This window comes from Pristis pectinata, chromosome 7 (assembly GCF_009764475.1).
Source record: "Pristis pectinata isolate sPriPec2 chromosome 7, sPriPec2.1.pri, whole genome shotgun sequence".
NCBI classification, from domain to species: domain Eukaryota; kingdom Metazoa; phylum Chordata; class Chondrichthyes; order Rhinopristiformes; family Pristidae; genus Pristis; species Pristis pectinata.
Window position 1 is genome coordinate 81,971,543 of NC_067411.1, and position 15,666 is coordinate 81,987,208.

At 39.6% G+C, this 15,666-nt stretch overlaps 1 protein-coding gene across 10 annotated transcripts in view; it reads right to left on the bottom strand.

Annotated features, from left to right (window-relative positions):
- Positions 1-13,896, bottom strand: part of LOC127572438 (casein kinase I) — a 180,866-nt gene extending 166,970 nt beyond the window's left edge. For 6 of the 10 annotated variants that reach the window (XM_052019704.1, XM_052019702.1, XM_052019698.1 and 3 more), the window contains exons 1-2: positions 12,499-12,703; positions 6,662-7,073 (exon numbers count right to left, since the gene is read on the bottom strand). In XM_052019704.1, the coding sequence (XP_051875664.1) occupies positions 6,662-6,818 (157 nt within the window). In that variant the 5' untranslated portion in view covers positions 6,819-7,073; positions 12,499-12,703. Of the gene's footprint in view, positions 1-6,661; positions 7,074-8,727; positions 8,846-12,498; positions 12,704-13,742 lie in introns of those variants that run through there. The other 4 variants (XM_052019699.1, XM_052019695.1, XM_052019701.1 and 1 more) reach the window with 3 other exon arrangements.
- Between the last annotated feature and the right edge of the window lie 1,770 nt (positions 13,897-15,666).

The window sequence follows — 15,666 nt, forward strand, 5'->3', positions numbered from 1 at the left end:
AGGAAGTCTAGGAGAGTACATTCAGAATATATTACGTGATAAGATGTAGTGATGGAAGCAGAGAGAGCAGAGCATTGACATGTAAGTGACCTTAAATTTTCACATAGTGAGCAGCCAGTGGGGTCATCAGGGCAAGTCACAAGCTTGTCAATGAAAAAAAAATCAAAGAAACTACATGTACTGGAATTGTGTAAGACAAACACATTCAGGAGGTCAGGCAACATCTGTGGTGAGAGAGAGTCAGAGTTAAGGTTTCAGCTCAATGACCTGATGAAGGGCCACTAACCTGAAAGCTTAACTCGGTTTTTTTCTCCATGGATGCTGCCTGACATTGAGCTTCTTGTATTTTGGTTTTTATTTCAACTTTGTCAATGTCTGGCCTGGGTCATTTTAATTCTAAGTCCTCATTTAAAAAAGAATGGACACCATCATCATAGAATCTCAAAACAAATGATGACAGATGAGTGGATAGTCAAGAGGATACTATGAAGATGTAAGAAGTCAGTTAAGTACAGGAGGTGATTGCTCCTCCAACCTACAAAAACTTTCACAAAAATAATATTCTCCCATATTTCTTTTAGGCCAATTGCTTCTTTTCAGCTAGTTCCCAATTAGGTCAGCACTAGGTGCCAAACATGCTTGGCTATCATTGTGACAGCAGAATATGGGTGTTCAGAATTACGTTGTCACAATTTTTAACCACTGGCAGGACTCTCACCTAGAGAAGCCAGGACCCTGCTGCTACCCAAACTGTACCGAATAAACTGGTGATGGTGCACAGAAGACAACACAAATTGGTCACCCGCTGCTAGGGACTTTAATCCCAAGGGTGGCTCAAAAATAGAGTTTAAAATAAATCAGGTGAAAATTTAAAATTTATCAATGCAGTCTGAAGCCACTACATAGCTAAACAATGGAGAAGAATGAAGTGTCATGGTTAATGTTGCCCCCCTCCCCAACCTGAGAGGGAAGCAGAAACTCGATTTAAGGCATTTAAATATGGAGGTAGTGGCAACAAATTAAAACAAAATGGTGCTGGAGTGAAAATGAGAACAATTGAGTATATGCTGGAGAAGCTAGAGGGTGGTCAACTCCTTAGATGGGTTTGAGTGGGGAAATTGAAGTCGAAGGAAGGCAGGCAAGCGTAATAAATGAATACAATAGAAACGGCCTTGCCGATGACTACATCGCCAACACGCAGGCAGAAAAATAGTGTTCAGAAATACGAAACACATTATAGCACTGTCATTGGTATGTGAACTGTTAGGCATACATTAACAATAAAATGTGTTTAATATAAAAATGGAACTACCTCTCCCGAGTGAAGTCTACAGTAATTCTTCTTATTAAATTATTATTCATTATTTACTAATGTGCAAAACCAGGAGAGAAAAATATTGTTATTTGTTTGAATCTTGCTTCAAAATCCAGAGACTATGCACCTTTTAAAAGAACTGTTGACTACAGAAAATGAAACGAGTATTAACAACATTTTCAGTGAGCCTCCAATGCTCTATCATATTCCTCAATTAACATAGTAAGTATACTTGTAAAAAGTACTTGATTGGCATAACACCCTTCGGGATGCCCCAAGGGTGTGAAACCACGACACAAATGGAATGTCGCTCTTTCCTCCTTTCAAGGCCGCCCTTGAAATAAATAGCTGAAAAACAAAAGGATCAAAAAAAGTTAACTGACAACAACTCAATTACCCAGAGGCTTATTTTGGAAACTGCAACTAATGTATAGCACAAGTGTTTTCCACCAAATCCTTCAGGGAAGGAATCTTTGGTGCTACTCCATTTTTGTCTGTGAAAACTTGTTAACAGTGAGAGGATTTGGAAACTAACAAACAGAAACACTCCCGAATGTAATTTATAAAATTTTGTTCTTCACCACAGCCAACATTTCCCACATTTCCAAATACTCTTCATTCAAACTACTCATGTTAGGACTGCGTTGATTATTGGTGTACTGTTGTAGTGGCAGAGTGTGAAGTTAGGGAGTCACCTGGTGTGCATCCAGGACCATAATTTTGCAGGCACCTTCTAGCCTATGCTGACAATGCTTTCCTGCTCTGTTCATTTGGGAGATGAAGCTGTGGAAGTTGATCAGGGACATTCCCCAGTAGAAACCATCCTCTTCCTGCTCTTTAGGCTCTGCCTTAAGGGTCGGGTCTCCCTGTTGCTCTTCCTCTGCTACCTTTGTTTGCAAATCTATCATACGTTACATGCTGCAAAAAGTCTTTGTATCTGTCTGGAGTGCACCACAAGTTACCTGAAGAAACCAAAAGACATTTTCCACTGCTCTCCTGGTACTTGTGTGGCTCATTCTATCAGTGCTCCATTGTTGTGACTGGAAAACACACTAGTGACAAGCCAGGGAAGCCTATATCCTCTAGGATCATCCCTGCAGGTGGTCCTAACACTGAAAAGTACCTGGCATGCCGACTCCCACAAGACAAAAGAATCAAGCGGGCTTCCAGAAAGGGTGGCATTCGCCATGAGGAAATTCATGATCAACAACATGCTGCACATTGAGGGAGTGGAAACCCCCTCCTGTTGATGACAAGGTCAGACTTCTTCATGCAAGTCCTTATGGGCACGAGTAAAGTCAACAGTCTGCACGTGCGAGACCAATAATACCGTCAACTAGTGGTGCTCACAATGCCACCCCGTCCCCACTTCTCAGTGAAGTAGGAGCGTCTCTTCACAGATAAACTGCCTGAATGGCCTCTGTGATGCAGTCGTGAGCTCCGAATTAGGAGACATGGCAAAGTTCTGCCGTGGCAGTTTAGAGGAAGTTGAGAGTCAACGTTACCATAACCTCCATGGAGAGTGTAGCTTTGGCACAAGACTGTGTCTGAAGGTCTTCCAGCAGAGCATCAAGTATTTCCGGACTATATCTTGGAAAGCCCAAGTCTGAAAACGCATTGGGCATTAGAGGAATCCAGGTAGGATATGGCATCTCTAAAGACCTCGTGGGAGTAGGGGCCATACTGTGTCTTTGCCTCCTGGCCCAAGGTCCCAACTTACCACTTGTCATGACCATAGCAGCACTTCCAATAACAGAGAGCTGTCAGCGATATCATCACTGAAGAATCCATGGATTAAGCATCTCTGAATAAGTACCAATGAAAGCACTCCCTGTTAGTTTAAGCACACTCCCTGGAACTTGGAAGGTGTCTGGGCAATCTGTAGTTAGTTCAGATGAAGCACATACAGGTGTCCCAATATCAGCAGTCTGTCCTTTCAAATAGCATGAAGAGCAACAAACTCACCTGACATACTCCTGGTTTGACTGAGATATGGAGCTGTGAGTTCCAATTCATTTTGGCACATCAGGAAATGTGCACTACGTCAATAATGAAGCAGGAAAAAAAGTTCGTGTGCAGCACCTAGGAAGTACCTAGTCTAATTTTGCTATTTTGCCTGGGAGTGATCACAAGTGCAAAATAAATTTTGCATGATTAGTGTCTATAAAAATAAATTCTAGATGATCTAACTTCTAGGCAGACTGCCAAATTGTCCGTTCACAAGAATGAGATTCAAGAAGTTGTCAAACAACAAAACAGAAGTTTTATCTTTTTTAAATTGCTTTGTAACCTTAAAATAGCACAGAATACAAAGAAAAATTTCCCAGTAAACTGGCCTAGCCTGAAGTACGGTTTTCCCACGTGCACTGGCAAGGGATTTTGTACTTCTCAAACCAATTACCATTGTGGCCCTTTCAAGGCTGGAATTGTGGGCCCATATCTACAATTAGCTAGACTGTTACTGCCAACACAAATTTTGCACTAGGCTTCCTCCCACCAACCAATCTTCACCCTGGCATCGCAGGCTTCATTGAATATCTGTACTAACAGTTCACTACCATCCAAATACAAGGCCAATTTGCCATCTCCCAAAAAGAGAAGAGAATATATAAACAATTTTCATACATTAAAAACATCTGACGTTTCCGCAGATCTAGTACCGCAAAGATTAAAGTCTCCCTTTCAGTCATTCCAAAAGCATGTGTCCATTCTCAATCAAAATGATCACTTTGTTGTAACAGATAATGTTCCACCAATATTATTTCCTTACAACCTTGAGTATTTCGCCTTGGTCCCGGAAGAAATAAAACAGAAATAAGCCATTTAGCCCCAAGTTTGTTATGCCCTTCAATAAGATGATGGGTGATCCAACATTCCTCAAGTCCATTTTCCTGTCCTATCCCCATAACTATTGCTGATTAAAGAGCTTTTGACTATATTCAAGGATTCAGCCTCCACAGCTTTCTGGAGCAAGGAACGCCAAAGAATCACAACCCTCAGAGAGAAGGAACTTTTCCCCCCCAGTCTTAATTGAATGCCCCAGTACTTACCATGGCAAACCCTTAAGATTTTTTATATTTCGATAAGATCAACACATTCTTCTCAACTCCAGTGAGTACAGACACAACCTGTTCAACCTTTCCTCACAAGATTATTCTGCCATAGTCAGGACCACCCGAGTGATACAATGCTTGAATAATACATTTCCTTAAATAAGGAGTCCAAAACTGTACATAGTACTTAGATATAGCCTCACTATTATTTTGTACGGTTGTAGTAACCCTCTTGAAACAAAAGTCAGTATTCCATCACCTCCCCTATTCCCTGCTGCACCTTAGTGCAGTTTCTCCATTTAAACAGTAATCTGCTTTATCATCATTCCTTCTTCCAAAGTGAACTTCACATTTCCCACATTAATCCAGTTGGGTAGAAAGTTGGATTACAAACTATCAGTCTTTCTATATACTGCTCATATCTTCCTCACAGCTAGCCTCCCAGCCCTCATATATAAAAATCATCCATAAATCTGGCCACCTTACACTCACTTCATTCCTCTAAACCCTACAGCTCTGCATGTCTAGTACTGATTTCTGTGGGACCCCATTGGTCACAAGTTGCCATATTAAAAGTTTCTCTCCATCCCTACTTGCTGCCTCCTGCTAGCTAGCCAATTGGGAATTTTATCCCCAACACAGTGATCATTCATCTTGCAAGTTATTTTTTGTTTGTTATTTTGAATGCCTTTTCAAAATCCAAATACATGACATCTGCTAGTTCCCCCTATCCACTCCAGCTGATATTTCCTCAAAAGATCACAGAAAAATTTGTCAGACATAATTTCCCCTTCTTGAAGCTATGCTGACTCTGCTTAAACAGATTATGACTTTCCACATGTTCTACTATTAACTCCCAAATAAATTTTTTCCGCTAATATACATTAGGTTAACTAGCTTACACTTTTTAAATAAGAGTACAACACTGGTAGTTTTCCAATCTTTCATACCTCTCTATCTCTAATATTACAAAAATCCAAAAGGTGCTGATGTACCCAACACCTCTTCCAGCATCCTAGCATACAAGCTCTCAGGTCCAGGAGACCCGGATCCCATTAGTTTGCCCAATACTGATGCTCTAATGATGGTGATGATATTTAATTCCTTTTGTTATTTTATTTATTACTGGGATGTTGGTAGCATCCTCTACCATAAAAAAGGAGTGACACAAAATATTTAAGTCTGCTGTTTCCTTGTTCCTAATAATTATTTCCCAGCCTCAGTCTCCAAGGGGCCTATGTTCACTTTGACCCATCACTTCCTTTATATTTCTTGACTAACAGAAACTCATTGACAATCTTTATTACTTCTTGCTTGTTTTACTTCTTAGATTATATTCTCCTTCTTGACAACTTGATGACATGCAATTTACTATCTTAATATTTAATAGAATGTCCCTGAGAGTTGGCAATTATCTGAAAGAGGAAATTAACAAATCCTGGTGTTCCAATTGAGGATTTATCCACTAATAAAGACAAAAGCACTAACTAAAGCCTTTTCCAAACATCAAACCCACTCAGGACAAACCGACAAGTGGCGAAAGGAAATTGGAGTGCTTGAACTTGAACTTGAACAGGCAGACAAACATTTGGGCCTGATAGACTCAACAGACATGCTGTTCAACTTTAGTTCCATGGAGGCACCATCTCAGAAACTGATGTCTGTGTATCGCATGTTCAACTCCCAGCCCGGAAACACGAGTATAATGTTGAGACTGATACTCCAACCTAGTACAGGGAAAACGTTACGCTGATGAAAGATGATGTCCAGTGTGCTCTCTCAGCTGGAATAAGCGAGTTCAATCTAGTGGCCTGGGTGATGTTTATCTATCAACAGATGATGAAACTCAGAAGGAACTATTCTATGCATCTGATTTCACAAGATGAATTTCCACATACACTCAAATATTCTTTTGACTGAATCTTCCCCAATCTCCAACTTTACAGGGGGCTTTTGCATTGTTTAATCTTTTAACCCACATTGCTGAGCAAGTCTGCAAAGAAACATTTTATGAGTGCAGAAAACATTCTGTTGCTGTTAAGTTTTGTTTAACACTGGGTTTAAATTATTACAGCAGAAGCAAAATATAAAATGTCACATTTAATCAAAAAGGCAGAACCCAGAACCTGACCAATATAAAAGTTTCCCAGATTTGTTTGCAATCTTACAATTTTCAACCACATTCCAGCTTTCCAAATTTTAATGAAAATAAAAACAGAAAATAAATGGAACATTTCAATAATTGCAAGAAATTCACATAAATGTCAATAATATATGTAGTGTAGCCTCTTACCTAATCTAAGTTCTCCAAAATTGCCACATCCTATTTTTTTTCCAACCCTGAAGTTGGGTCCAACCATTAAAACACCAGAATTATGGGCACTTCGTCCACCACTCCTCGTCATTCTAGACCTTTCATCAATTTTATCTTTATCTTTAGTTTTCTCCATAACGAGTTCCAACTTATGGCAATTTTCCGTATGTACTCGGTTATGCAATTTCAGATTGTATAGTTCCACAGCGGAAGCATCCTCCGCAATAAAACCAGTGAAGCACCTCAGCTTGTTCAATCGCTGGCAGAAAATTCAAAAGTCATTTTCATCCCATTCGCAAAAGCTTCCTTGGTATCGACAGCAATAATGAACAAATTCCACCATTTGTACAAGAAGACTTCCCAACTAATGGCACACACAGTTGCTGTGGACCTGCAAATTTAAGAAAAAATATACATCAATCATTTGTTGCTGTCACTTTGTTATCTGACTTGGTAACACACGAGTCATGAACATCCACACTATTTGCTCCTTGGAGAACAAACTTCAGAGGATTCCAAATTGCCAAAAATCAGTTTTATATGGCATTCGAGATGTATTAAGAGAACATGGCATTCTATACACCAGTAAGAATCCCAAATTATCTGATTTGAGTAACCATAGCATGTCCATGCACGCATCAAAAACAAGCTGAAAGCTCACTTATTTTACATGCAATTGCAGTGAATTGAAATTAATATGTCATCAAATTTTGATTTTTAAAATATGTCCAATTCTTTGCAGACAACTGTTCCGAGTGCCATATTAACAAGCAGACATCAACTTTACAAGACAAGACTTTGTTCCCCAGTTTCATTTCTGTAAATGCTACAACCTTAGTAATACAGCAGTTGAGGTATTGTCATACTTTAAATGTTACATCAACCCAAATAAATAGTTTAGTTGGTGAATGCATTATATGCCATGCCACCAAGACGTACAGACCAGACAGATTCCACGTTCAGTTCCAAGCTTAGGAAGCCAAGCTCAGGCTACAGCTGCATTGGCACTACAACAGTTGGCAGTGTTTCCAGGGAAGGATTGGGAAAGGCAGGGACAAATAGGATTCCTGCTCTTGAAGGGTAGACAATAACCCCTCCTGCAAAACATGCAGGTATCATGCAGGGATAGAATCAGACTGGCCATGATGCCTTTTCAGATCAAAAAGCCTGCTCGCATTTACTGTTCAGATTCTCAAATAAAGACTGCCCAGATAGGGGAAGCACCAGAACTGTAGGAGGAAGAAAACTGTAAAATAAAAATCAAGAAATTAAAAGAGGCAATTTATGGTCATTTTCATTCACATCCTTCCAACATATCCAACAATTGGCACAAATCAGTGAATCCAATTGGGTACTTGCAATAACTTTAGATGAACAGAATAGTGTATATCAATGAAATTAAGCCTTTGCCATTTGCTTTTATTTACCCATTTCCACTGGCTGGACACTCCAGAACTAGGAAACTTGCTCTAAAAGTAACAACCAATCTTTTCAAGAGTAAAGTTATGAAACGTATCTATGGACAGGCATGGCAAAGATTTGGGATTCTCTTCTGCAGTGTTCCAGTGAACTGGCACTGGCAAAATGCTTTCAAAATTAAAAACTAATTAATATAACATACAAACAAACTATTTGGAAAAACCAATGTATCTTTTAGGATATTTAAACAGATTCAAAGACTGCACAACTTTTGTAAGTAAATGAAAAATATTTTTAAAAGACAATGCCCTGCATAGGACCCTTTCCAAAATTCTCTCCATGGACTAAGCAGGGTTGCAGAATACAGGTCACTGCTCTGATTAAAATGATCATAATCATCCAAAATCTGTCAGAATGCCAAGCTGGGAAACCCACTAAGCAAGATACCTCGCTCAGAAGAGATGCATTTCCTTAGGGAGAACCTACAATAATCTACTGATCTCACACACCACAACATTTCATCTTCCCAAATTTTCTAATTTGGTTCCAAAAACTCAGCAGTTTCAAAACATATTTTGATTGCAGTTAAAACAATCTGAACTATAAGAACTCAAAAGTTTACCAACCACTGAGAAAACAGACCTGACAGGATCAAAGTAATTGAGTCAAAATTGAAATTTCTTGCTGCAATTCTAATAATTTCAATTTAGTGGGGACTTAAACATGGGTTCAGTTGAAACTGAGAACTACTTCACAAAAAAATGAAGCTCAGTATAAAAGTTGTCCTTAGTTACCCTGATCCGCTGTCAGGAAATTTGCATTTTCTTTCATTGTTTTCTCTCCCCATCTGAACAGTGGCTGTTCCTCCCGAAAGGAAAATCTCTACAGCTCAAAATGAGCACTCCCTGTACTTTAGTGCCAAGATAGCTCCCAATGCTGAATTTCACAACAGCTTGAGAATACTTCCATTTCAAGACAATTCAGTACTTTGCTTAATCTTTCCATTACACGCAAAAGTGAACAAGGTGAACAATTCATAGCCACTACTGCAGTTTACTCACTTCCTATTGTTAAATGTGGATCAGGCATCTCAATGCTCCATAACTTTCAAACGAATAATCAGGAGTACAGTTAATTAGAACTACTTCACTTTTTTTTAAATCCAACTTAGCATATAACTGAGCAATCAAAAATTTGATGCAAACTTCAAATCGCTTCCAACCCCCCCAAAAAAAAACATGCATGGATCAGAAGGGAGGGGGAGGAGCAGCCACTATTGTCAGGCTATAAAAGACCAGTCACTATGGATCCTCTTTACTTTATCGTTAGATCTTTAATTGCATATACAACTCCAGCTCCATATTCACTTCCTCTTTACCAGTGTCCAATTACCTGCCACAAAGAGTTTTCCACAGCTGTAATACCTGCCAAAAACAAACTCCCTCACATACAATCACAATCCATCAGCACAAAATCAAAAGCATCAGCACAACCACAGTGGACTCGATACTGCAGCCTCTGCCCCTTGTGCCTCCATTACTACTACAGCAAATCAGATTACTAGGAATCTATAAACATCAGATTAAATTTGTATTTTGAAGGAGGAGGGAAGTTTTTCAATATTTTCCTATTCCATGATTTTAAATCTTAGCCAATGCTTTTTTAGAAAATAACTGAAGTAGAACAATGAAAATGTAGAATTAGATTTTAATTTCTCAAGTACAGGTTTAAGTAATAAGAATCCTATTATGAAAGAGCAGATGGCAGTGAGATTGCATTTGTGTCCAAAATTCAATGCACAGCTAAGTGAAGAATGCAGAAAAAATTCATAATAGAATCATTACCAATTTACACAATTAATGGCCTGTTTAGAGTGCAAATCTCCTGTTGGAAGACAAAGCAAATGCCTCAACATAAGAACGAGGTTGACAATGCTCCAATCCATCTTACTGCCCCAGGCAAATAAACTACAGGATCCGGGAAGTTCACAGAAACACTAAGGAAGGGCATGCATCTGCAAAACTCCCCTTGATTCAAATGTCCACTAACACTTAAGTGACCATCTAAATTCACTTAGAAATATGGACCTCAAAGCATCATCTGCATTGGTAGAATAGTTTCCCAGTGTGTTTCAATTTCTTCAGGAGAGGAACAGAGAAAACTAAATAGAAGGAGATTCTTTTAAGACTTGGGAGCCAACCATACTTGACCACAATTAATGGGTGTTAAGTAATAGAGCAAAGAGGCAGGAGGACATACACTTACCAAAAAAAATCTTGAAAATATCCATTTACCAAGTCCACAAGTTTAGCAAAAGCAGAATTATTTAAGCTTTAATTTAAAATTTGCATTTACTCTTTTACACAGTGTCCTGTAATCCCTCTGGTTTAGTATTAGATGCATCAGTATAACTGATATGCAAAACCTATCTAGAACTTATACAGTTAAAAGGCCACGAACCCATAATATTTACAAGTAGAAAATATACTAGCAAGCCAATTAACCCAATGTCAGTTCTGTTACATGTTTGATAAAACAAAATATGGTATCATCAATCATCCCATGACACAAGGTTCAAGGTCAGATTTCTGCCTGCAATGTCTTGACCTAGATCCCTTCCTTACAGAGACAAACATTCAAACTCAGAAGACAACAGCTTAATTAATTTCCTCTGCACACTCTTTGGAATTAACTGCTTAAAACACATGTATGGTTTCAACAAACATTAACTCCAATGAACTCAATAGATGATCACCCATCTCAAAAAAATAGTACACGAGACAAATGGAAGAGAAAATGGTAAAAGTTACAACAATAATCCTCCCTTATATGGCAGAAGTTTTATAATAAATAATTCAATCAGAAGACCTTGGGCCAAGTATTCAATCCCAATATATGCTCCATAAACTTTCAAGATTTAAACAGAAAATGAAACAAGTTAACAAAATACAGAAGCATAATTATTCTTACAAAATATATTAACACAAATGTACAGCTTGAATTCATCTTCAATTGTAATAAAAGGTCATTAAATCAGGAACAGAAAATAAAAACGTCTGCTCCACCATTCAAAAAAATCATGTCTAATTCTCCATTGTTTTTCTTTTGATTCAATCATATTTTCTGTCAATTTCAGTTTTCAATGTATTCCAATGGAGCTTCTGCATCCTTCTAAGGTACAGAATTCCAAAGTTTCATTATCCTCCACATAAAGGAATTGTTTTCATCTCAGTCCTAAAATGACGTACATAATTTCCTAACGCAATGTTCCCTAATTCCAGATGTTCCAGAGGAAACAGAATCTCAACATGTACCTTGTGTAACCCTCACAGAACCATAAACGTTTTTCTGACATGACCTCTCATTCTTGTAAACTTCACAGAAGGCAGGTCCATTCTACTTCAACCTTTCTTCTTCAGACAGCCTCTCTTTTAGACACGAACAATGCACCGTACTGCAGGTGTCGTTCCTATGCCTTGTGCAACTTAAACAAAAAAAGGTTTCTTTAGTCTGTGCTCCAACTTGGCTTGTATTGCAGGCAAGAATAAAGGTGATGTCTTTCCAATTACTTCCTGTAATTACATTCTGAAGAAGGGCCCTGACTCGAAATGCTGACCATCTGTTTTTCTCCACAGATGCTACCTGGCCTGCTGAGTTCCTCCAGCATCATCTTGTTTTTTTTTCCCTCATCTAGATTCCAGCATCTGGTCTCCTCTGTTTTCTCTATTTCGTGTACAGGTCTCCCCAAATCCCTTTCATTATTAACATCAATGGTTTCTCCATTTAAAACAGGTTTTCTCACCCTATTTTATATAACAGATGACCACATTTCCCTCGCCCACTCAACTCTGTTATCATTACAGATTCTTTACATCCTCCTCATCATTTAGTTCCCCACTTTGCTTTGTGTCATCAGAAAACTGAGAAACACGTCTCAGTTTCCTGTCTACTTGTTATCTGCAGTGGATTATTTGTGAACTACATCGATGTCTTCTGACTCACTAATTTATAGGATTCAGTTAAGTGCAAATACTCAATGATGGCTAACTTTCACACTGTACCTCTTTCTACCAATCCTTCCAGTCTGCATTTCATGAAAAACAAAAGAATGAAGAATTGCTAACTGCTCCCTTGGTCCACAACGTACACAGGTCAGCAAACCCACCTGCACATGGACCTGACCAGTAGTCCTGTATCACAGTACAGCGACTTCAAATTGCTGAGTACAGTAAACCTCACCATTCTGCCTGAATGGGTGACCATGGTAAATATAATCCAGTGTGTCGCCTCTGATCTGCATTACTGATTCAATGAATTGCACAGCATACATTACAAGGAAACAACTGACAGTAGGCATTGCAAAAATGATGATTTCTCTTACTGCCTATCATATGCACCTTTCAAATAAGATCGCGGTCACTGAACCAACAACTTCTGTGGCGTTAAATGAAAGGCCTTGGGTAGTCACAATCAAATGCGCAGCAGGCCCCTCGTCCCTCGCAACTCAGCTCACTTGTTGAATGGAATAAATCACAATTCGCAGCGGGGCCAAGCATCTTCTGTTTGCATTGTCCTGCACTTTCACAACTCGAATGGCTCGCTTTGGTAACCGGCTCCAACAAACTTAATCCAAGCCAAAAAAAAAAGGTTCAAAGAAAAGGGAAGGCAACACATGAAAATCCAGCGTTCCTGCAATGAACCTCCCTATTAACGCACATGCGAGCGCACAGAAATTATGAGGGAAGAGAAAACACTAGCGACTTCTTCCAGGCCTCATTAAGAAAGGGCTGTTTAAACAACAATGCAATTACAACCTACGACTGCAGTGTAATAAACCCTTCCGCCAAATGCAATCTAGCTTCCTAAATTGTATTTACAAACATTGTGAAATCACAGGTTCAGACGATTCTGTTTGGAAACTGCGACCTTAACGTCATCGTACAGTAAACTGAGTCATCCGTAGGCTTACTCATTAAAACCTGTGAACAGTGCTCTTCATTGCCGGGTAGTTTTCTCACCGGGAATTCTGCAATAATAAAACGCAAGCCAGCTACGTAAATTCACAGGGCTTGGGCTGAACCCACAACAGTGACAAGCTCAGAGACGGGAAGGAGACCAAAGCTAGGGCCAGTAGGTTATCTTAACACGAAGCAAGAAGATGAGTGCTAACCACAAAGCATTCTGAAACACAAGACCCAAGATATTATCAACCAATTCTCTGCTGCCCTATGGTTTTTGAATGCTGTAAATAAACAGACACATACATACAGCTAATTCCAATGGGAGGGGTGGGGTGTCCATCGGTCCCATTCCCAATGCGGGCCTTAAATAATAATTACAGTCACCACACCATAAACTATAAATTAAGATTGTATTTCCCTTTTTGCCCTCCATAAGATTCAGTTGTCAGCGGAAAATCAATTTGAAAACCTTCGCTGTACCCCTCACCCCGATCAAACACCCAAACTGGGATAAAATTCGGTGATACCCATCGTCCAAGGAGGAACTACAAGCAAAACTACACACGGCCAAGACTTCGGAAAGGATATAATGTGCATGCACACACCCTCAGGTATACACACATTTACAAAAAACACATACTTCCAGGTTGGTATAAAATTAAAGAGAAATGCGCACAGACCTGGTTGTTTTGCAGGTGTTTGGATGTAAAGTGCGAGGGTTTGAGAGAGTCCTGATCTCTCTCGGTCCAAGCAGGGAGGCAGTAATGCAGCTACAGCTGGGAACTGTGCTCTGCTGGCTTTGACCAGAGGCCGCGCAGCCGCCGACACCAGATTCTCTGTTGCTTTTTTTTTGTTACAAAATGTTCCGAGTCACAGACCGAGAGAGCGGAAATCCCCGGGAAAAGACTCTGATCGACAGCCCGGTCGCCAATCAGCAAAGAGCCAGCCCAAACTGCAAGGCCGGCAGCGCACACAAAGGGCAGGCAGTTTGACTCAGTGCAGAGTGTTGGAGTTGTTGGTCGGAACGGTCGGGGTTTTATTAAAGCGCTAGGCAGGTAGACAAACTGCCCGGAAAAATACCCACTGAGAGAAGATAACACAATTCATAGATATTTGCATTCATTACTTTCTGTTCACTAATAGTAATGGATGAAAGAAAACAACGTGAAATGCACTTCTGCTGAAAATAAGTTACACTCCGCTAATAGCTTTGAACTTACATATCACGGAAGTTTCAGTTCTCCACCCTCTTTCAGTGTCACAGGATGTTTGAATCAATTTATGCTGCGAAATCCAACAATGCGAATTTCAAAACTCAATTCAGAAGTATACTGTCAGACTCGTGGTTGCAGCTGCCATTACATAAAGAATACCCACAGATTAAATTGCCCTTGGTGAGGTAATGTGCAAAGTTTTATGTTATGGTTCCATCAATCAAGGTCAAAATTGGCCAGAATAAAAATCAACTGTAAAATTTTGGAAATGCATTACAGAGTTCTGAGATGAAGACACATCTGCTATATATGGAGCACAAAAAAACTTAAGTGGGCAGTCAGTTCAACATGCCTTCAACCAAACAGGTCATTTAGTCCAAAAAAAATTCCCTAGCTGAGCTTCTCAGATGAATCCCATCATCTTCAAACAGGTTTTATCCTCAAAATAATTCATGAATTTTGCCCAGATCAGAGAACCTCTGAATCTACAATTCCTCAGCCACACTCCCTGCTAACTCGTCATTACATATTTCCATATTTCAAATATTCCATACTTTCTTCCATATTTCCTTATAGCACAGAAGGCTACTAAGTTTATACTGGGTCTCAGAGCAATCCCATTTCCACTTTATTTCCCTGTAACTTATTCTCTCACACATGCCCATTGACAATCCCTATCCCTTACCCCAGCCCCATTCACTCAGCAGTTACTTACAGCAAGGATAAATTGTAGTAATCAATTACCTTAATAATCAGTACATCTTTGGGATGTGGGAGTATCTAGGGGAAACCCAAATGGCTACATGGAGAATGTACTGACATCACATCAGAGGTGAGAGTCAAACCCAGGCTGCTAGAACTATGAAACAGCTGCACTATCTGCAAAGCACTGTGCACTGGACTCTTGTCATTACCCCAAGAATCAATGGGGAAAAAAAATCACACCACAGCCTTCACAATTTCAACAATGTCTACCAAGCCATCCCCTGGAGATTCAAACTCAGCAAAGCAAAATCCTCAAAAGTATGAGGTCCCCAAAAAACTCTCCCAGTGGCCACAATGTCTGGAATACTGCAAAAAATTCACACTGCATTGCTTTCACTATCTCCACACCACTCATGCCAAGGGATGCCCAAAGCTGGTGATAATACGATAAACGCAATCCGACCAAGAACCTGCAAAAACAGAATACATCTCCTGTGCCTGCCCCTCATTCCTGAGGAAAATATTGGGAACTCAAGCCCAAACAAATAGAATGAAATGTCTGCTGGCTGTAGGAGACATCTCTGTTCAGTTTCCAATGGTAAAGAACTCCACCTCAGAATGCATGTAATTGGTACTAAAATAGCAATCCCACACAGAATATCCCTGTGTGGGATTGCTGTTTTAG